This window comes from Carcharodon carcharias, chromosome 31 (genome assembly GCF_017639515.1).
Source record: "Carcharodon carcharias isolate sCarCar2 chromosome 31, sCarCar2.pri, whole genome shotgun sequence".
In the NCBI taxonomy this organism is placed as follows: domain Eukaryota; kingdom Metazoa; phylum Chordata; class Chondrichthyes; order Lamniformes; family Lamnidae; genus Carcharodon; species Carcharodon carcharias.
Genome location: NC_054497.1, coordinates 27,742,573 through 27,764,122, shown reverse-complemented (window position 1 = coordinate 27,764,122; position 21,550 = coordinate 27,742,573). Strand labels below are relative to the sequence as shown.

The 21,550-nt window shown below is 44.5% G+C and overlaps 1 protein-coding gene across 7 annotated transcripts in view; it reads left to right on the top strand.

The window, feature by feature from the left end:
* Positions 1 to 21,550, top strand: part of l3mbtl2 (L3MBTL histone methyl-lysine binding protein 2) — a 181,256-nt gene that overhangs the window by 53,244 nt on the left and 106,462 nt on the right. For 6 of the 7 annotated variants that reach the window (XM_041177803.1, XM_041177802.1, XM_041177804.1 and 3 more), the window contains 4 exons: positions 3,288 to 3,367; positions 4,598 to 4,705; positions 6,669 to 6,903; positions 8,768 to 8,836. In XM_041177803.1, the coding sequence (XP_041033737.1) occupies positions 3,288 to 3,367; positions 4,598 to 4,705; positions 6,669 to 6,903; positions 8,768 to 8,836 (492 nt within the window). The remainder of the gene's footprint in view (positions 1 to 3,287; positions 3,368 to 4,597; positions 4,706 to 6,668; positions 6,904 to 8,767; positions 8,837 to 21,550) is intronic. The other variant, XM_041177806.1, reaches the window with a different exon arrangement.

Below are 21,550 nucleotides of genomic sequence, written 5' to 3'. Positions count from 1 at the left end.
TGGCCTTTCTGACCATCCTCTGTCATACCCACATTTCAAAAGCTGTTCTCTTCCTCTCACCCTCTTTCTTCAGAGTCCAACTCTCTCATCCATAGAGTACAATAACCAACGCTAATGACACTGTGAGGACCACTGTAGTTTCTGCCATTAGCTTCAAGCTAAGCAACCTTCCAGCTTCTATTCACTCACAAGATTCAAACTAGGATTAAGCCTCATCTGCATTCCACTTGGTTAATGATGAAGTTACTTTTTTCACTCTGCTTACAGTGTAGGCCTATTTAACTATCATTGACGTTGGCTATCTTCTCACAGTGAGCTGCAAACTGCACACACCAGGTTCAAATTGCAACTAAAAACTGTCATCAAATGCCCAAATAAATTGAAACCCGAGACTAAGCTCCATCCATCTCGACGATAATTTGCCCTGCTCTGGGCTGTCCTCAAACGCACCTTTAAGTTAATTACGAACATACGAATTAGGAGCAGGAGTAGGTCATTCAGCCCCTTGGGCCTGCTCCGCTACTCAATAGGATCATGGCCGACCCGATTGTGGATCAACTCCGCACACCATTCCCACCTAGCCCCGGTAATCTTTGATTCCTTTGTTAATCAAGAATCTATCTTCCTCTGGTTCTAGTCTCTCCTACAAGGGGAAACTTTCCTTTACCATCCATCCTGCCAAGTTTCCACAGGATCTTTATATGTTTCAATCAGATCACCTTTCAACTCTAAAGGATACAGGTCCAGCCTGTCCAATGCTTCTTAATAAGATAACCCCACCATCCCAGCTATCAGTGTACCTTCTCTGAACTGAGTCTAATTTTTATCATTTCTTAAATATGGAGACCAAAACTATGCACAATACTCCAGTTATGGACTTATCAATGCCCTGTACAATTGGAGCAAAACGTTCTTAATTTTATATTCCATTTCCATGCAATAGATGACATCATTCCATTTGCTTTGCTAATCACATGCTGTACCTGCATACTACTGTTTTGTGATTTATGTACCAGGACACCCAGATCCCTCTGCAATCTCTCACCATTTAAATAACATACTGCTTTTCTATTTTCCTGCCAAAGTGGACAAGTTCACATTTTCTAACATGATATTCCATCTGCCAAATTTTTGCCCACTCACTGAACCTATCGATGTCCCTTTGCAGACTCCTTATTTCCTCTTCACAACTTATTTTCTTACCTATCTTTGTGTCATCAGCAAATTTAGCAACCATACATTTGGTCCGTTCATCCAAGTCATTAACATAAATTGTAAATAGTCGAGGCCCCAGCTCTGATCCCTTTAGCACTCCAATTGTTACATCTAGCTAACCCGAAAATGACCCATTTATGCCTACTCTGTTTTCTGTTAGCTAACCAAACAGCTAACATGCTAATATGTTACCCCCTATACTATGAACTCTTATTTTGTCCAATAACCTTTGATGTGGCCCCTTGTTAAATGCCTTCTGGAAATCTAAGTACAACACATCCACGGGTTCCCCTTTATTTTGTTTATTCGTTCATGGCATGTGGGTGTCGCTGGCTAGGCCAGCATTTATTGCCCATTCCTAAATGCCCTGTTCAGAGGGCATTTAAGAGTCAACAGTTGGTCTGGAGTCACATGCAGGCCAGATAGAGTAAGAGCATCAGATTTCTTTCCCCATAGGACATTAGTGAACCAGATGGGCTTTTATGACATTTGGCAATGGTTTTGTGGTCATTATCAGACGTTTAATTCCAGATTTTTATTGAATTCAAATTTCACCAACTGCAGTGGTGGATTCGAACCCGGGTCCCCAGAGAATTACCCTGGGTCTCCTGGGTTACCAATCCAGTGTCAATACCACCATGCCACCACCTCCCCCATATCCACTTTGATTGTTACTTCCGCAAAGAGCTCTGCTAAATTAGTCAAGCATGATTTCCCATTCACAAAACCATGTTGACTGTGCCTGATTGCAACGAGATTTTCTAAGTGCTCCACTATAACCTCCTTGATAATGGATTCTAGCGTTCTCCCTATGACAGATGTTAAGATAACTGGCCCTGTATTCTCCTGCTTCCGGCCTGTCTCCTTTCTTGAATAGAGGAGTCACATTTGCTATTTTCCAATCTGATGGGACATTTCCAGAATCTAGGGAATTTTGGATAACTAAAATTATCCCTCATTTACAAATTCTTATTTGATCTGATGAAGTAAATGGGTTTTATAACCATTCAGGGTTCACTGCCTGCTTTTAAACTAATTTAGCTCTAACTCCTAAAACAAAAACATCTCTCTGGACTGGACTTCTTTGCAAGCAGTGTAGACATCATGTCTCCAGTTCTCCAGCTAAGTAAGCCCAGCTGTTGTTTCATAATCTTGCCTTTCTAGTTGTTAACCTCTTAAGTCAACATGACTCCAACCTTTCAAGTGTAATAGGCTCCAAGCCAGCTTTAATTGCATTTATCCCATTTTCTACAGTTAAGCTTTAATTTCTAAAACTAAAAACACATGAACCATGTACTGAATACTCGCAGCAATAGAAGGTTAAGGGGTAATTTAATGAAGTTTTTACAATTTTGAAAGGGATTCATAGGTGCCTGTGACAAGCGAACATGACATAAAGTCAGTGAGGCCATTCAGGAGAGAGGTTAGAAAACATTCCTTTTTGGAAAGGGTGTCAGAAGTGTGGAATTCCAACACGGGGAAAAAAACAGTAAATGCTATCTGGATAAATAATTTTAATCTGAGACAGATTTTTTTGCTAGCCAGGGTTGTTGAGGGATATGAAGTCATAGTGGATGGATGAAGTTAGAACACAAATTGACCACGATATCATTGAATGGTGAGAATGTGAGACTCACCAACACAGGGAGTGGTTGAAGTGAATACCATAGGTGCCTTTAATGGGAAGCTAAACAAGCATGTGAGGGTGAGGGCTACAATGGTTGATTTAGATGAGAAAAGTTGTGGGAGGCTTGAGTGGAGCATAAACACTAGCATGGACTGGTTGGGCTAAATGGCCTGTTTCTGTGCCGTACATCTGATGTAGTGGGAGAACAGGATTGAGAGGCTGAATGGCCTCCTCCTCTTACTGTGTTCAACTGCCTCTTCCATTAGAGCTTTGGAAACGTGCTGCTCAAATGCACGTGGAGCATTACCATATTTAATGGGCACTTTGTTGAAAATGAGGAGCTTGTTCAAGTGTCTCAATTGTACCTCACTGTCCCCAAGTCTGGTTTGCTGTATGGTCAGAAAGTTGTTCTGTGCTAATGGGCTTCTCTATTTTCTGATTCAAGGTTGGGAGAAGTGCTTTGACTGGGATACGTATTTAAGAGAGACTGGCACCATGGCAGCTCCTGCAAGTCTGTTCATTAGGGTGAGTAACAACGTTTTACCACATGATTTTACAGCAGTGACCACTGGATATGGAATACCTGTGAAGACCTTGGTTAGTTTGTTAGTCTCTCTGTGTCACTGCCCCGAGGATATGGAGTCTGATTGTAGTCCCTGTCTCAATAGCACGCTGGTTGGAATCAGTTAACTCGACCAGGTCGGAAACTAGGACCCTTTCCCACGAATATAGATTTCTTTTAGTTTCTATCTTTTTTTAAACAATTTTAAGTAGTATGTCATATATAATCAGCTGTCCTTTTTTACTAACAGGCAGCTTGATGTTCATTCTTGATCATGCACAACTTAGAATTATTAGAAAGCAAAGCATGATTTTCTTTAAAAAAATTTAAAAAAATAATGTTCAGGATTGAGATCATCAGGTTTTAAATTACAGCCCAAAAGGAACAGGTAAGGAGGAGGCAAAAGGGCAGGTGTTGCATCTCCTTTGCTTGCATGGGAAGGTGCTGTAGGAAAGGGAAGGGGTGTTAGGGTTGATTGAGGAGTAGGACAGGGTATTGTGGAAGGAATGCTGAAAGGAGACAGGAGGCGACAATCTGTTTGATGGTGACATCACACTGGAGGTGGCAGAAATGGGTTTGATCCATTGAATGTGGAAGCTGATGTGAAAGGTGAGGACCAAGAGGAACCCTGTCATGGCTCTGGGAGGAAGGGGAAGGGGTAAGAACAGAAGTGCGTGAAATAGATTGGACATGGTGGTGGCCCCTGCTAACCATGGTGTGGGGGGAACCCTCAGTCGTGGATAAAGGATAACATATTAGAAGCACTAGTATGAAATGTTGCATCCATCCAAACAGATGTGATGGAGAAACTGGGCGAATAGAATAGAGTTCTTACAGGAAGCAGGGTGTGTGGAAATGAAGTCAAGGTAACTGAGTCAATGATGTTATAATAAATATTGGTCAATCATCTATCACTAGAAATGGAGATAAAAATCAAGGAAAGGCAGGGGAGAGTTGGAGGTGGACCTTCTGAAGGCATGAGAGGGGTGAAAATTGGAAGCCAAGTTGATGAAATTTTCCAGTTCTGGGCAAGAGCAGGAAACAACACCAATACAGTCATCAATGTATCAGAAAAAGAGGTGCAGGAGTGGGCCTGAGCAGGACTGGAACAAAGAAAGTTCCACCCATCCCACAAAAAGACAGGCATAGCAAGGACCCATATGGGTACCCATACCAACACCATTCATTTGCAGGATGTGAAGGAGAAGTTGTTCAATGTGAGAACGAGCTCAGCCAGGCGGAGGAAGGTGGTGGATGAGCCACAGTTTAAGGAAGAAGCGGAGAACTCTCAGAACATTCTGGTGGGTGAATGGAGGTGTCGAGAGATTGGATGCCAATGGTGAATGTAGTAAGGGTTAATGTGGCACTGGGTGTAATATCACCCACACTGATGTAAAGGAACACCTGACCCAAGTCTAGATGGCAGCCTTCTCCTGGACAGAGACGTATGTAGAGGCAAGCATGGAGACCGCTCCTAGCTTAGACCTTACACTGTATATATGTATATAGTTACAAGTAGTTAATAAACACTTACTGTTAAACTATATGAGACTCAGAACCTCTTCGTGAGACCTACTGAACAACACACAATATCTTACAACAGTGAAAAGGAGATGATTAGGGCCAGCAAACTGTCAAAATGATGGAGGGCTTCGGAAGAGTCATGGACATAGGTGGGAAAAGACTAGATAGTATATCATTGTGTTGGTGGGTTGGAGCAGTTTCAATAACTCCTGACGACTGCCAGCTGCAAACACTCTAATGTTATTCTAACATATTTACAGTTATGAGAACACTTCCTTACACTAGCTTCATTCCATGCTGCTTTCTCCCAGACTCTCATCTCAGATCACATGAGTTTATGTTACTTCCTTCTTTTACATCACAGATTATTACAGTTAACCCTTGGTGGGTTTGAACTAAAATACTCCATTATACTACAGATAAGGGGAGAATTGTTCTATGATTCTAAATGAAATTTTCACTAATGTGGTTTTATGTTTATGCTAATTATCTTAAGGTTTATTCGTTCATGTGATGTGGGCATCACTGATTAGGCCAGCAATTATTGTCCATCCCTAATTGCCCTTGAGAAGGTGGTGGTGAGCTGCCTTCTTGAACCGCTGCAGTCCATGTGGTGTAGGTACACCCACAGTGCTGTTAGGGAGAGAGTTCCAGGATTTTGACCCAGCGACAGTGAAGGAACGGTGATATATTTCCAAGTCAGGATGGTGTGCAGCTTGGAGGGGAACTTCCAGGTGATGATGTTCCCATGTATCTGCTCCCCTTGTCCTTCGAAATGGTAATGGTCATGGGTTTGGAAGGTGCTGGTGAGGGAGCCTTGGTGACCCGCTGGATAAAGTGGAGAACTGAAGCTGGCTTCTTTCTCATAGGGAAAAAAGAAAATGAAATGGTGTCTGAGGTCCCCAAGGGCCTGTTGCAAATCTCCTCTTGTAGTTAGTTACAAAACAACATTGTCAGAGATCTGGGGACAAGCTGCCTGTCTGGTTTCCCCTCTCATTTCTGGACAAACTTGTGTTGTCTTTGCAAAAGATCAAAAGGTTAAAGGATGCTTTGATATAAAAACAAAAAACTGCGGATGCTGGAAATCCAAAACAAAACAGAAACAGAGATACCTGGAAAAACTCAGCAGATCTGGCAGCATCGGCAGAGAAGAGCACAGTTGATGTTTCGAGTCCTCATGACTCTTCAACAGAACTGTTCACAATACTGACACAAATTGATGAGCCAGCGAAGCACTGACTCTTTCCACTAATTGGCTATCCAGAACTAAGGGACATAATCTGAAAATAACTAAGGTAGTCAAATGTGAATCGAGGGAAATATTCTTCAAGCAAATTGTTGGGAGAATGTGGAATGTTCTGAGCCAAAAGGCAGAATAAATTGAACAAAAGAGAGTTCAACATACGGCCTCGAAATGTCAACTGCGTTCCTCTCCGCAGATGCTGTCAGACCTGCTGAGTTTTTCCAGCTATTTTTGTTTTTGTTTCAGAGTTCAGTATTTGTTTTGAGGAGTAGAAATAGTTAAAAGATAGTGGAGAAAGTAAATGGTTGGAATTGAGGATTTTAAAAAGCTCAAATTGCCATGATTGAACAAGCTCAGTGTGTCGGATTGTCCACTCACGTTCTGAGGGTTTACAGCCCACGCAATAGGCCACAGGCCCAAAGATCAGATTTATGAGCTCCTGTACAGAATGTTAAGAGGCCTGCAGTGGAAGCTCTGCTTGTCACCTCGTTCCTCAGGATATTCCGTACCATGGGTTTGAACCTGGAATGAAACTCGAGGCGGTCGATTTGATGGAACCTCGCTTAATCTGCGTTGCCACGGTGACGCGCGTGGTGAACCGTCTGTTGAGGATCCATTTCGACGGGTGGGATGATGAGTACGATCAGTGGGTGGACTGCGAGTCACCAGATGTGTATCCGGTGGGCTGGTGTGAGCTGACTGGCTATCAACTCCAGATGCCTGTGGTTCCAGGTAAGGTTCCAAAAATTACCACCGTTGTGCCATTCTGAGAAAAGAAAGGAATCTTTAGTTTTATTTATGTAACTCTTTTGATAGCTTATGAAGTTAATTGCAGTGCCTAGCTCCACATGACTCACGGTGCATGGTTCTGTTGCTAAATGTTGCCAGTGAATCTTCAGCTTTGTTTTATTCCCTTTCCCAGCTAGGACTCAGGTGGTAACGCTCTCACCTCGGAGCCAGGCCGTTGTGGTTTCAAGTCCCACTCCCAAGCTTTAAGCGCAAAATCTAGGTTGACACTCTGGTGCAGTACTGAGGGAGTTCTGCCCTGTCTTTCGAACGAGGTGTTAAATTGAGGCCCCGTCTGCCCTCTGCAGTGGAGGTTAGAAGATCCCATGGCATGGCAAAGAGCAGGGGAGCTCTCCTTGGCCTCCTGGGACACCCCTCAACTTGGGTTGTTATCACATTGCTGTTTCTGGGAGCTTGAGGTGCACCAATTGGCTGCTGTATATTCGATATTGCAAATGACTTTATCTCAAACATAATTCATAGGCTATAAATTGCTTTTGAATGCTCTCTGTTCACAAAAGGTGCTACTGAAAAGTAAGACTGCCTTCCTTTCCCCACACTATCACCTCTGGAATGTCTCAAGGATCTGCACTTTGTTCCCTCATTTTATTGATATTCAGATCCTTAGCAACGGTATTGTTCTGATCCCCATGGAGACCAATAAACTAAAATGGAAGAAGCTGCTGGACAACATTTCGCTTTTTAGAACTTTTGCTTCTACAATTGAACCAAAGTCAATCTAAATGTTAGAGTATTGTGTTCAATTCTGGGCACCACACTTTGGGAAGGGTGTTGAGGCCTTGGAGAAGGTGCAGATGAGATGGTACCAAGGATGAAGGACTTAGTGGCAAAGCTGGGATTGTTCTCCGTCGAGCAGGGAAAGTTAAGAGAGGAGATTTAACAGAGGTGTTAAAAAATGATTGGTTTTGGAGAGTACACATAAGGAGGATGCAGATTTAAGAGGATTGACTAAAGCACGAGGGGGATGAGGAAACACTTTTTTTTGCAAGTTGTGAACTGAATGCATTTCTGAAAGGGCGGTGGAAGCAGATTCAATAATAACTTGCAAAAGAGAAAGTTGGTGAAACATTTGAAGGAAAGAAATACAGGGCTGTGGGGAACGAGCTGGGGAGTGGGATAAATTGGACAGCTCTGTCAGCCAGCCCATCATTCGAGGGTTCCACACTGGTTTTGTGGGAACATGAGGAATGGAGGCACGCTTGGGAAGTTCCACAGAGGGCAGACCACAGTGAAGAGGAGGGGGGTGGAGCGAGTTCCTGATCTCCACCTTGTTCTCAAGAGGAGGTGGCAAATGGTTGTTGGGGGCAGGGGGGTACTTTTCACTGTGGGTAAAAAAATCACCGCAGAAATATCAGGCGGTTACCGTGGAACTGCAGCATAGGGTGTTTATCACTGGTTCAACTTCTTGAATGGCGAGCAGTGCAGGGGGAAGAAGAATTGAATAAAAGTGACCTGTGATTGCAATTGTTCTGATACCAAGCATAGTGGAAACCCTGTGCAAGTCATTGACCACCTTCTTTAATACATAGAGAGCAGAGAGGGGAGGGAATGACTGAAAACAGTAAGTTCAACCTTCAAACCAAAGACTTCTACAAGTGTGAACCCATTATTGATAAATAAAGCTAACCTTGTACATGGCCCATTTTCTACTGTGCAATAATGGATAGGAGCAGAGAAAAAAATAGATCTAATCTTTTCTCTTTAAAAGACTCTGGTGTTTAACTCTCATACAGGCTGCCTTCGGATAAATGGGTGTTTATCATAGCACATCAATTTTTATTTTACACAGCTCCCGAAAAGCCTGTTGCTAAGCCGACAGAAGCCACAAAGACAAAGAGGAAGCCCTATGGGAAGAAAAGTAAGTGCTGACACAGTTTTAATTTCAGAATGAAGCAAAGATTAAGTGCTGCGCTGGGGCTCGGAGTAGGCCAGAAATGTGAGTCTCCACTTCTGCAGCTCCCTGAATTGAAGTGATTGGACATGAACATTAAGTCATCGAACAGCTTCCAAATTATTCTGTAAAACATCCTGCATATCTGCAAGACTTTTCTTTTTAAGGCAGCTTTCAAACTAAGGGGTTTGTGTGTTACTACTTGGTTCCTTTAAGGGAGCTTTGGATCATGCTGCTTATCCTAACCCAAGCTGAAGTTTGCTTTCAAAGAATGTATGCATCGCTTTAAATGCGGTTTATTTCTTTCACTGGTAACAGCTGTGGCATGAACCACTTGTGGTATCTGATTAAGTTGGATGGTGAATTAAACAATTCTCCACCCTCACTGTAACATCGATCAGAAAGTCCATTTGAAGGGATTTCTGACTATACCTTAAACTGGAAGCAGGAAGCTCAAAATAGTAATGTTCATTTGGAATCCCGAGATTGTACACAGTGGGCAGGGCCTTGGTGATTTTCCTTATTTTACATTACCTGGTTTGAGGTTCTCCATGTCATCGAAAATGACTCTCCTTGCGATGAAATTATTTCCCTTGTCGATGCCTTTTTCTTACTCTTCTGTATTGAAGTTTGGAACAGAATTGCTGCCACATTTAAGATTACATCATTGGGGCTGCGTTTCACTAGGAGACCAACAGATGAGGACCTGGGCTTCACTGTCATGTCTCTGCTGGTTCTCTGAATGAGCAATTTACCTAGTGCCACTCTCTGGCCCTTCAACCTGTAGCCCTGCACATTCTTCCTTTTCAGATAATAATCCAATTTGCTTTTGAATGCCTCGATTGAATCTGCCTCTCAGGCAGTGCGTTCCAGACCCTAACCACTCGCTGCGTGAAAAAGTTTCTCCTCATGTCTCCATTGCGTGTTTCGCCAATTACCTTAACTCAGTGCCCTCTCCTCCTCAATGGGAATAGTTTCTCCCTATCTACTCTGGCCAGACCCCTCAGGATTTTGAATGCCTCTATCAAATCTCCACTCAACCTTCTCTGAGGAGAACAGGCCCAACTTCTCCAATCTCTCTACATGACTGAAGTTCCTCACCCCTGGAACCATCCTCGTGAATCTTTGCTGGACTAACAGCTGGCTCAGAAAATGTGTCTATCGAACAACAGAGACATAAACCCCAGGTTCATTCCCTGATCTGTGCTGTGTTCACTAGTCTCGGTCAAGATGGCTGCAAGAGCATAAGTGCCTCTTGGCACCAAGGAGTATTAGTGTGGCGACGAGGGTTAACTTTACTTTTGCAAGAGCTTTTTTTTTAAAACCAGTGTCAATAGCTCACATGCTAATCATGAACCTTTCCATGTGTCACCATGGGTACAGTACCACAGTAATTATGTTACTGTTCTAGTAAACCCAGAGATCTGGAGGAATGTTCCAGACATGTCGGTTCAAATCTCATCATAGCAGCTGGGGAATTTAGATTCAATTAACTAAATGCTTGGATCAGTAAGGATGACCGTGGAACTATCGAATTCCTGTTGGAGGGAGTGGGGTGCTGGTGGAACCCGTTTCACAGGAAATCTACCATCTCTATCCGGTCTGGCCTATGTTCGCTATGTTCAGCACCATTCGCGACCCCACAGACACTGAAGCAGTCCATGTCCAAATGCAGCAAGACCTGGACAATATCCAGACTTGGGCTGACAAGTGGCAAGTAACATTCGTGCCACACAAGTGTCAGGCAATGACCATCTCCAACAAGAGAGAATCTAACCATCTCCCCTTGACATTCATTGGCATTACTATCGCTGAATCCCCCACTATCAACATCCTGGGGGTTACCATTGACCAGAAACTGAACTCGACTAGCCATATAAATACTGTGGCTGCAAGAGCAGGTTAGAGGCTGGGAATCGTGCGATGAGTAACTCACTTGGAACGCCAAAGCCTGTCCACACCTAGAAGGCACAAGTCAGGAGTGTGATGGAATACTCTCCCTTTGCTTGGATGAGTGCAACTCCCACAACACTCAAGAAGCTTGACACTGTCCAGGACAAAGCAGCCCACTTCATTGGCACCCCATCCACAAACATTCACTCCCTTCACCACGATGCACAGTGGCAGCAGTATGTACCAAGAGCAAGATGCACCGCAGGAATTCATCAAGGCTTCTTAGATAGTACCTTCCAAACCCACAACTGCTACCACCTAGAAGGACAAGGGCAGCAGACACATGGGAACACCACCACCTAGAAGTTCCCCTTCAAGTCACTCACCGTCCTGACTTGGAAATATATCACCGTTCCTTCACTGTCACTGGGTCAAAATCCTGGAACTCCCTTCCTAACAGCACTGTGGGTGTACCTACACCACATGGACTGCAGCGGTTCAAGAAGGCAACTCACCACCACCTTCTCAAGGGCAATTAGGGATGGGCAATAAATGCTGGCCCAGCCAGTAATTCCTACATCCCGTAAATTAATTTAAAAAATGACTCCAGACCCACAGCAAAGTGGTTGGCTCTTAATCGTCCTCTGAAATGGCTTAGCAAGTCACTCAAGTTTGTACTCAGGGAGGCAGCTGAACACCACCAGTTTGAGTGGATGGGCAGCAAATACTGGCCCAGCCAGGGACACCCACATCTTGTGAATAAATAAAATAAAAATTCACGGACGACCGCTGCTAATAATGAACTTTTCCATCTTTTGGTAAAGACATGCTCCCATAGGGCATGGCCCCTTTACTGAAGTTAGCTTGACAGCTTTGATCCTCTGAATTTTATAATTATTTGAAATCTAAACATGTTACAAGCAATGGATATCATACAATATTCGTGAGTTGAATTAACTTTGGTAAGGCAACTTGTTAATAAATGGCATTCTTCCATATTAACTGTCCCTATAAATTAAACTTTCCTACATGATGTGGAGGAAAACTGCAACTCGCAGTGAGCCAGGTCTCTTCACCTTCATGTCATCAACATTCATTGTTTACATACCATTATATTAAATATTATCAGGTACTTATCGTTAGATTGAGGTGGCCTCCCTAAGGTGGTAGATGAGCTGTACAGGCCAGGAGGTTCTTGGAGTTTGATTAGCAGTCGAGGTGCCCCAACTGGACTCTGCACCACTCGGTGAGGACAGAGACATAAAATGGTCCAGTGCTTTTTGCCCCTGGTTGCTAGTGAGTGAGTCCTGTTAGAACTGTACATGTGGGAGGAATGGCTAGAGTGAGGTACGCGTGGGAGGAATGGCTAGAGTGAGGTACGCGTGGGAGGAATGGCTAGAGTGAGGTACGCGTGGGAGGAATGGCTAGAGTGAGGTACGCGTGGGAGGAATGGCTAGAGTGAGGTACGCGTGGGAGGAATGGCTAGAGTGAGGTACGCGTGGGAGGAATGGCTAGAGTGAGGTACGCGTGGGAGGAATGGCTAGAGTGAGGTACGCGTGGGAGGAATGGCTAGAGTGAGGTACGCGTGGGAGGAATGGCTAGAGTGAGGTACGCGTGGGAGGAATGGCTAGAGTGAGGTACGCGTGGGAGGAATGGCTAGAGTGAGGTACGCGTGGGAGGAATGGCTAGAGTGAGGTACGCGTGGGAGGAATGGCTAGAGTGAGGTACGCGTGGGAGGAATGGCTAGAGTGAGGTACGCGTGGGAGGAATGGCTAGAGTGAGGTACGCGTGGGAGGAATGGCTAGAGTGAGGTACGCGTGGGAGGAATGGCTAGAGTGAGGTACCAGAGGACGGTAATGGAGCCATAATTAAGTGATGGGCCAATATCTTCCGGGGAGATGGGGAAGTAAAAAATTAACAGGGAAAATTGAGGAAGAAAGCATGGTTAAATGTAGTTGAAATGTGTGTAGTCTCAGACATCGACATGCCTGACCTGAAAGGGCTAAAATCAAAACTGAGCATGTTACAGACACAGGGGTGAGGTGAATTGAATTATTGTAACTGCTCCCCTCTTCTCGTGATGATTGTAGTTTTTAATTTCTAATTTAATTTGTTTCCCAAGTATCCTTTCCCTTGTTGGAATGGGCTGTGATGTGTTTCCCAAACCCCGGTTTGTGAATTCCAATGTTAATGATAACCCCACAGCAAACACCTTAAGGTGAAGCAAAACTAGAATTTATTAATGCACTCAAAACCCGAGGGATGGACTGCGACTCATGAGGGTACAAGATTGAAAGGCAGAGAAAGGAAGGGAAAGAAGTTACAAATTGCGAGTTACAGCAAAAAATCACAAGGTGTTGGCAAGAATTCACGTGAATAGAGTCCAGTAAGTCAGTGCCCAGTGAAGGTTCTTTCAGATGCCTTAGTCTGGGAGAATTCCTGATCTTGGTCCTAGGAACTCGGTTACAGGTTGAGACAGTTGAAGATACCAGCTGAATTTTCTTGTATTCTGGAAATTAGTTCACTTTGTAGACGAAAGGTTCTTTCTCGAGATCAGCCTATGAGAGAGATGGGGATCAGAGGCAGACTGCTAGCCTGGAGCCCTGTTTTTCCTTTGAGGTTAAATAGCAACTGAAGACAGAATCCAAAAGCTGTGTAATTAAAGCAATTCAAACAGCTGAAGTCTTGGTCATGTGACAGGGTGGTTTCAGGTCGAGCCAATGTACTTTAAGGACCCTTGTTAAAACCCGGTGTATTTTGAGCAGATAACTGGAACCATTACCACAATGTTGGAGATGAGAAGTCCCAATAGCTCTGTCCTTGTTCAGAGCTGGCTGGTGCAGATGTCCTGTCTACTAGTCCTTTGTGTTGGCTTGACTGGAATGTTCACACAAAGCAAGCGGTGTCATATTCTAGGAGGTTGGTGAGTTAGCCTTTGTCCGTTTTTAGAAACAGGGTTTGGTCCTTGAGCCCCAACTATTTACAATCTATATTAATGACTTGGATTCAGGGGCAGAAGGTACTATAGCTAAATTTGCAGATGACACCAAAATAGGTGGGAAAGTAAGTTGCAATGAAGAAATAAGAAATTTACAAATGGATATGGACAAGTTAGGTGAATGGGCCAAAATCTGGCAGATGGAGTTTAACGTGGATAAGTGTGAGGTTATCCATTTTGGTCGGAAGAATAAAAAGGTGACTTATTATTTAAATGCAGAGAAACTTCAGAATGCTTCAGTGCAGAGGGATCTGGGTGCCCTCATGCATGAATCGCTGAAAGCTAGTATCCAGGTACAGCAGGTAAGAAGGAAGGCAAATAGAAATTTGGCATTTCTTGCTAAAGGAATAGAGTATAAAAATAGGGAAGTGTTGTTGCAACTCTACAAGGCATTGGTGAGACCGCACTTGGAGCACTGTGCACAGTTTTGTTCCCCTTACTTGAGGAAGGATGTAGTTGCACTGGAGGCGGTTCAGAGGAGATTCACTAGATTGATTCCAGAGATGTGGGGCTTGTCTTATGAGGAGAGATTGAGCAGTTTAAGCTATACTCGCTAGAGTTTAGAAGGATGAGAGGAGATCTAATTGAGGTATATAAGATGTTAAAGGGGATAGGCAAAGTAGACGTGGAGCAGATGTTTCCCCTTGTGGGGCATTCTAGAATGAGAGGCTAAGGGATGGTAGATTTAAATCAGAGATGAGGAGGAATTACTTTTCTCAAAGGGTGGTGAATCTGTGGAATTCACTACCTCAGAGTGGATGCCGGGACAGAGTAAATTTAAGGAGGAGATAGACAGATTTTTAATTAGTAATGGGTTGAAAGGTTATGGGGAGAGGGCAGGAAATTGGAGTAGAGGCCAAAATGAGATCAGCCATGATCGTAATGAATGGCGGGGCAGGCTCGAGGGGCTGAATTGCCTACTCCTGCTCCTAGTTCTGATGTTCTTATATAAACAAGAGAATACGGAAAAGAAACAAAATGTTAAGATTTTTTTTCCCTCTCAACTTCTTGGCATGACAAGCATTTAACTGTGGATCAATCTTTACTATCGGAGCCGTTAAGCTTCAGGACAACAAAGGTTTTTGGGGAAAAATTGTTTGCTATTCTCCTAATTAAAAAGGTTTAAAAGTCAGAAATGATGTAATTGGTAAACACCTCTCTGCACAATATTGCAATAAATGCTGAAGGTGATTGTCCATTATCCTTGATAGTTAGATTCCTGTGGCTGAGGGTGGGGTGAATGGTAGAGGCAATCATACATTATTAGAATCTTTTGTTTTTGGTTTCTTACCATCCTGCAGGTCTTGCGTAGATACTGCACAGAGAGACCAGTTGGACCAAGAGGACCATGTTGGTGCTTATGCTCCATTTGAGCCTTATCCCACCAGATCAACATAACTTTCTATTCTTTTCTCCCTTGTGTACCTAGCTAGCTTCTCCTTAAATGCATCTATGCCATTCACCTCAACTACTCTAAGAAACCCCAAGAATTATTTTTTTTTTAAAAAAGCGGAAGCTTTCTGATCTGGTGTCCTGGCTGAACACATTGTTTTTTTAAAAAAAAAAAGTGTTTCATTTGTCTTCAGCCAAAATGTTGTAAAACGTTGTTGTCTCCTGCAGTTGTTTAAAATCTTCTTCCATCTTTGACTTTCGGCACTTGGTTTTGGGTCTAAATGGATGACTTAGCTTGTTAATCTTGATCATTTTGAGTTTGGTATCCACCCTTAGGTGCAATGACTTCCATTTCCTGTACGTTATCTAGATCATTTACAAATTCCAGGTCTCTGCATCTCAAAGCTGCATTCACGCTATCAGTCATGAATCAGTCATTTATCAACTCTTGACATTTAGACCTTTGGGGCTTTTCCAGTTTATATTGAGTTGATAGAAGCTCCCATTAAAATAACTTCCCTGTTCACACTCACCCTTTATATCTGTTCGTGGAACAAACTATGAAGGTGGTATTTGTTCAGTTTGACAGCAGCTTGCTATTCATTTGTACACTTCACTTCTTGTGTGAGGCCTCCTTTCTTAGATACTGGGTGAATACTCGAGAACATTACTTTACGACCCCTGCTTGAACTTTAAGCCAATTGTTGTGCACGTAATATGAAAGTCTGGTATTACATTGCTCTGTTTTATTTATCCCAGTGTTGGCTGCTTTCACAAGGCCTGGTCCTAACCCTTTATCCCTTCTAATCTTTACTCAGTGTAGATTGCTTGTAAGACTCAGTGTAGACCCTGTGGGTCTTTCCAGCACCTTGAGTATGTTTTCCAGACCAAGGAATCCCCTGCAACAGCAGTGATCCACAAAAGCTATCATCTTCAGCCACTGCCGCCAATTCTATTGTTGCCACCGATTCTTTTCCCCTCCCCTACCACTGCCTCCAGTCGGTGCTGAATTTGCAAACTGTGTTCTACCCAACCGTGAGCTTCTGATCCCATGTCTGCACCATCTCAAAGACCACCCCCTTCCTCCTCCATAATATTGTCCACCTCTGGCCCTGCCTCAACCCATTTGCTGCCGAAACCTTTCTCCTTTTCTCCAGAATCAACTATTCCAGTACCTACCTGGCCAGTCTCCCTTCATAGACTTCACAGCCAAAAAGTTTCAGCCCTACCACCCTCATAGAACTCTGCATTCCTCCACCTCTGGCCTCTTGTCACATCCTGAAATCCCTTGCCCTCGCCACTGGCAATCATGCCTTCAGCCACCTGGCCCCCTGCCCTTGAATTCCTTCCCCCAAAGCAATCCACCCCCTGACCCCCTTTAATCTTTATCTTCAGTTTTGCTTAATTGACCAGGAGGCCTGTAAGGGGCATTTGGCTGCCATTTTGATGACATTAGTCACCGAATCGAGAGTTCAAGAATCTGCTTGACAGGGTGGGCCAGGAGAAGGCTGTCCTCATCCACTCCGACTCCCGACACTGCTCGACGATACCCCCTCTGGACAGGAATCAAACATCTCCAACTCCATCCTCCTCCTCCTCCAGCTACCAAGCCATGGACCATGGACCTCCATTGGATTGGTCCATGATTATACTTGGCAAAGTGCAGCAGTGGTTTGCTGTTGCCTTCTGCAGTATGGCTGACCAGGGAACTCTCCCAGTCTTACCACCCGCCATCAGGCGTGTTGGAAGATTTTACAGGCTGGGGGAATGGTGTAGTGGCACTGTCACCGGGCGAGTAATCCAGAGGCCCAGGCTAATGCGCTGGGGACATGGATTCAAATCCCACCCCGGCAATGGTAGGAATTAAATTCAGTTAATAAATCTGGAATTAATAGCTAACCTCTGTAATGGTGGCCATGAAGCCATCCTCCATTGTTGTAAAAACCCATCTGGTTCACTAATGTCCATTAGGAAAGGAAACCTGCTATCCTTACCCAGCCTGGCCTACATGTGACTCCAGACCCACAGCAATGTGGTTGACTTTTAACTGTGCTCTGAAATGACCAAGCAAGCCACTCAGTTCAAGGGCAGTTAGGGATGGGCAGCAAATTCTGGTCTAGCCAGTGACGCCCACATCCCATGGAAGAATAAAGAAATGGACCTGAAAGTGGCCATCAACTCCCCGCAGTGTGACTCCAACTCCATAACACCGATGAAACCTGAAGGAAAGCTTGGGCAGAAAACACCGTCCCAAATAAACATATTACCTCTGACCCAACACCTCGACAGCCAGGCTTCAGTCTCTCCTGGAGCATGTGGACAACCCTTAGGGGAACTGGACATGTCCTGTGTGGCCACCAGATGGCACCTCAAAACTCCGCCTGGCTGTGATGGAGGAAATCCTGGTCAACCATGGAGTGCATAACACCAACTTGCCCCCAATTCAGGTTTGAGGGCAACACCCTGGAGTTACACTTGCTTTCCAGCAGGGCATTGGACTGGTTAGGGAAGTTGACATTAAACCTATGACAACAACTTCCACTCCGAAAGCCATAGAAAGAAATACGATAACAATGACCTTCAAAACTCTCCTTAAAATCAACCTCTTTGACCTCTCCAAAGCCTCCTTTCTCTCCTTGACGATGTTAAAAAAATTTATTCATGGGATGTGGGCTTCACTGGCTGGGCCAGCATTTATTGCTCATCCCTAACTGGCCATTGAGAAGGTGGTGATGAGCTGCCTTCTTGAGCCGCTTCAGTCCACATGGTGTAGGTACACCCACAGTGCTGTTAGGGAGGGAGTTCCAGGATTTTGACCCAGCGACAGTGAAGGAACGGTGATATATTTCCAAGTCAGGATGGTGTGTGGCTTGGAGGGGAACTTCCAGGGGGTGGTGTTCCCATGTTGCCCTTGTCCTTCTAGCTGATAGTGGTCATGCGTTTGGAAGGTGCTGCCGAAGGAGCTTTGGTGAATTCTTACAATGCACGTTGTAGATGGTACACACTGCTGCCACTGTGCATCGGTGGTAGAGGGAGTGAATGTTTGTGGATGGGGTGCCAATCAAGCGGGCTGCTTTGTCCTGGATGGTGTCAAGCTCCTTGAGTGTTGTGGGAACTGCACTCATCCAGGCAAGTGGAGAATATTCCATCACACTCCTGACTTGTGCCTTGTAGATGGCAAACAGGCTTTGGGGATTCAGGAGGTGAGTTACTCACCGCAGGATTCCCAGCCGTTGACCTGCTCTTGTAGCAGCGGTATTTATGTAGCTAGTCTAATTCAATTTCTGGTCAATGCTAACTCCCAGAATGTTGATAAAGGTAAAATTCAGCAATGGTTTTTACTCACAATAAGAAGTTATGGTGGAAGAATTAATCCAGGCAGGTCTCTTGGTTACCTTGGTTAAAGCCAGTTTATTTCCAAGACAATTCCTAAGTGCTACCTACTTCCTGTAGATCCCACACAGTGTTCCAGCTGTACCTTTTTATTCTATTCAGTTGAGATAATTAATGCCCATCACCCATTTAACTAACAATTGGTTTTAACAAGATGATTGCCATATTAATAATGGTAATGCCATTAGATTCTCTCTTGTTGGAGATGGTCATTGCCTGACACTTGTGTGACACAAATGTTACTTGCCACTTGTCAGCCCAAGACTGGATATTGTCCAGGTCTTGCTGCATTTGAACATGGACTGCTTCAGTAATTGAGGAGTCGCAAATGGTGCTGAACATTGTGCAATCATCAGCGAACATCCCCACTTCTGACCTTATAATGCAAGGGAAGTCATTGATGAAGCAACTGAAGATGTTTGGGCCTAGGACACCACCCTGAGGAACTCCTGCAGTGATGTCCTGGAGCTGAGATGATTGACCTCCAATGACCACAACCATCTTTCTTTGTGCTGGGTATGACTCCAGCAGTGGATAATTTTTCCCCTGATTGCCATTGACTCCAGTTTTGCTAGGGCTCCTTTGATGTCACACTTGGTTAAATGCTGCCTTGATGTCAAGGGCAGCTACTCTCACCTCACCCCTGGAGTTCAATTCTTTTGTCCACCTTTGAACCAAGGCTGTAATGAGGTCAGAAGCTGAGTGACCCTGGCAGAACCCAAGCTGGGATTCAGGGAGCAGGTTATTGCTAAGCAAGTGCCGCTTGATAGCACTGTTGATGACCCCTTCCATCGCTTTACTGATGATGGAGAGTAGACTGATGGGCAGTAATTGGCCGGGTTGGATTTGTCCTGCTTTTTGTGGAAGGCACATACCTGGGCAATTTTCCACATATTCCAGACGCCAATGTTGTAGCTGTTCTGGAACAGCTTGGCTAGGGACGCGGCAAGTTCTGGAGCACAAGTCTTGAGTACTGTTGCAGGAATATTGACAGGGCCCATAGCCTTTGCACTATTCAGTGCTTTCAGCCGTTTCTTGACATCATGTGGAGTGAATCGAATTGTCTGAAGACTGGCATCTGTGATGCCGGAGACCTCCGGAGGAGGCCGAGATGGATCATCCACTCGGCACTTCCGGCTGAAGATTGTAGCAAATGCTTCAGCCTTATCTTTTGCACTGATGTGCTGGGCTCCTCCATCATTGAGGACGGGGATATTATGGAGCCTCCTCCTCCAGTGAGTTGTCTAATTGACCACCATCATTCATGACTGAATGTGGCAGGACTGCAGAGCTTAGATCTGATCCGTTGGTTGTGGAATCGCTTAGCTCTGTCTATCACTTGCTGCTTATGCTGTTTGGCACTTAAGTCATCCTGTGTTGTAGCTTCACCAGGTTGATACCTCATTTTTAGGTATGCCTGGTGCTGTGCCTGACATGCCCTCCTCTGTCCTTCATTGAACCAGGGTTGATCCCCTGGCTTGATGGTAATAGAGAGTGGGAGATATGCTGGGCCATGAGGTTACAGATTTTGTTTGAGTACAATTCTGCTGCTGCTGATGGCCCACAGCGCCTCATGAATGCCCAGCCTTGAGTTGCTAGATTTGTTCGAAATCTGTCCTATTAAACACGGTGGTAGTTCCACACAACATGATGGTGGCTATCCTCAATGTGAAGACAGGACTTTGTCTCTACAAGGACTGTGCAGTGGTCACTCCTACCGTGACTGTCATGGACAGATGCATCTGTGGCAGGCAGGCTGGTGAGGATGAGGTCGAGTATGACTTTTCCCCTTGTTGGGTCCCTCACCATCTGCTGCAGACCCAGTTGAGCAGCTATGTCCTTTAGGACTCAGCCAGCTCGGTCAGCAGTGGTGCTACTGATTACACTTCTGTTAAGCCCCTTGGGATAATTTTCTATGTTTAACGGCACGATATAATACCCCCTCTCATGGGGAAATCGAGAAGTAGGGGACACAGTTTAAAAATAAGGGATCTTCCATTTAAGACGGAGACGAGGAGGAATTTCTTTTCTGAGGGCCATTAATCTTTGGAGTTCTCTACCCCAGAGAGCAGTGGAGCTGGGTCATTGAATATATTCAAGGCTGAGATAGATTTTTGATCAACAAGGGAGTTGAGGGTCTTGGGGGACAGGCAGAAAGGTGGAGTTAAGGCCACAATCAGATCAGCTACAATCTAATTGAATGGCGAAGCAGGCTCAATGGGCTGAATGGCCTACTCCTATTGTGACCTTAAGCACTTATAAATGCTAAATGCATGTTGTTGTCTTTATTTACCTAAGCTTTGACCTGTGCATTGCATCTGAGCTTTTATGGAGTGGAATCCTCTTAGTGAGGTATTTCATTGTTTACCATCTTCATTTCGTAATCGCCTTTGGGAACCATCAGTGTCGTTGTCTGGTATTTCCAAGTGTGATGTTCCTCAGAATCCACATGCAGCTGGATGATATTAGATTCTTTGTTTCTGGCCGCAAGACAGCTTTCTCTACTGACGACTATCTTTCTTCCCAAGAATAATCCTACAATGGAACAAGCTGCCAAAGGAAATAGTCACAGCCCCAAAGCTGGAAATCTTCTAGACCCATCTTTGGATTATTTCCATTGATACGTTTTTCATTATCAGGGTGACCACATCAGCAGGTCATGTCTGGCTGAGCTGGCGCTACCCATGGTAATGTTGGTGAATAGGGATATTAGTCTATGATATGCCAACACAACTAAAACAGGAGAAGCGCTCTAGATGTTACACTCTTATAGATCTTACAATCATAACATGCTGGGTGCTTCTGACTGACATCCCGAATTGAGATTTTTGACAAGGAAGGGTTACAGAACCAAAGTGGATGGGTGGAGTTAAGATCCAGATCCAGTTGAATTTTGAAATGGACCTGAGGGGCTGAATGGCCTCCACCTGTTCTTATACCCAGCCAGTAAAATCCTCCAAACAACAGCAACGCCCAAGGGAGCCCTCAGCTTGTGTTCACTTAAC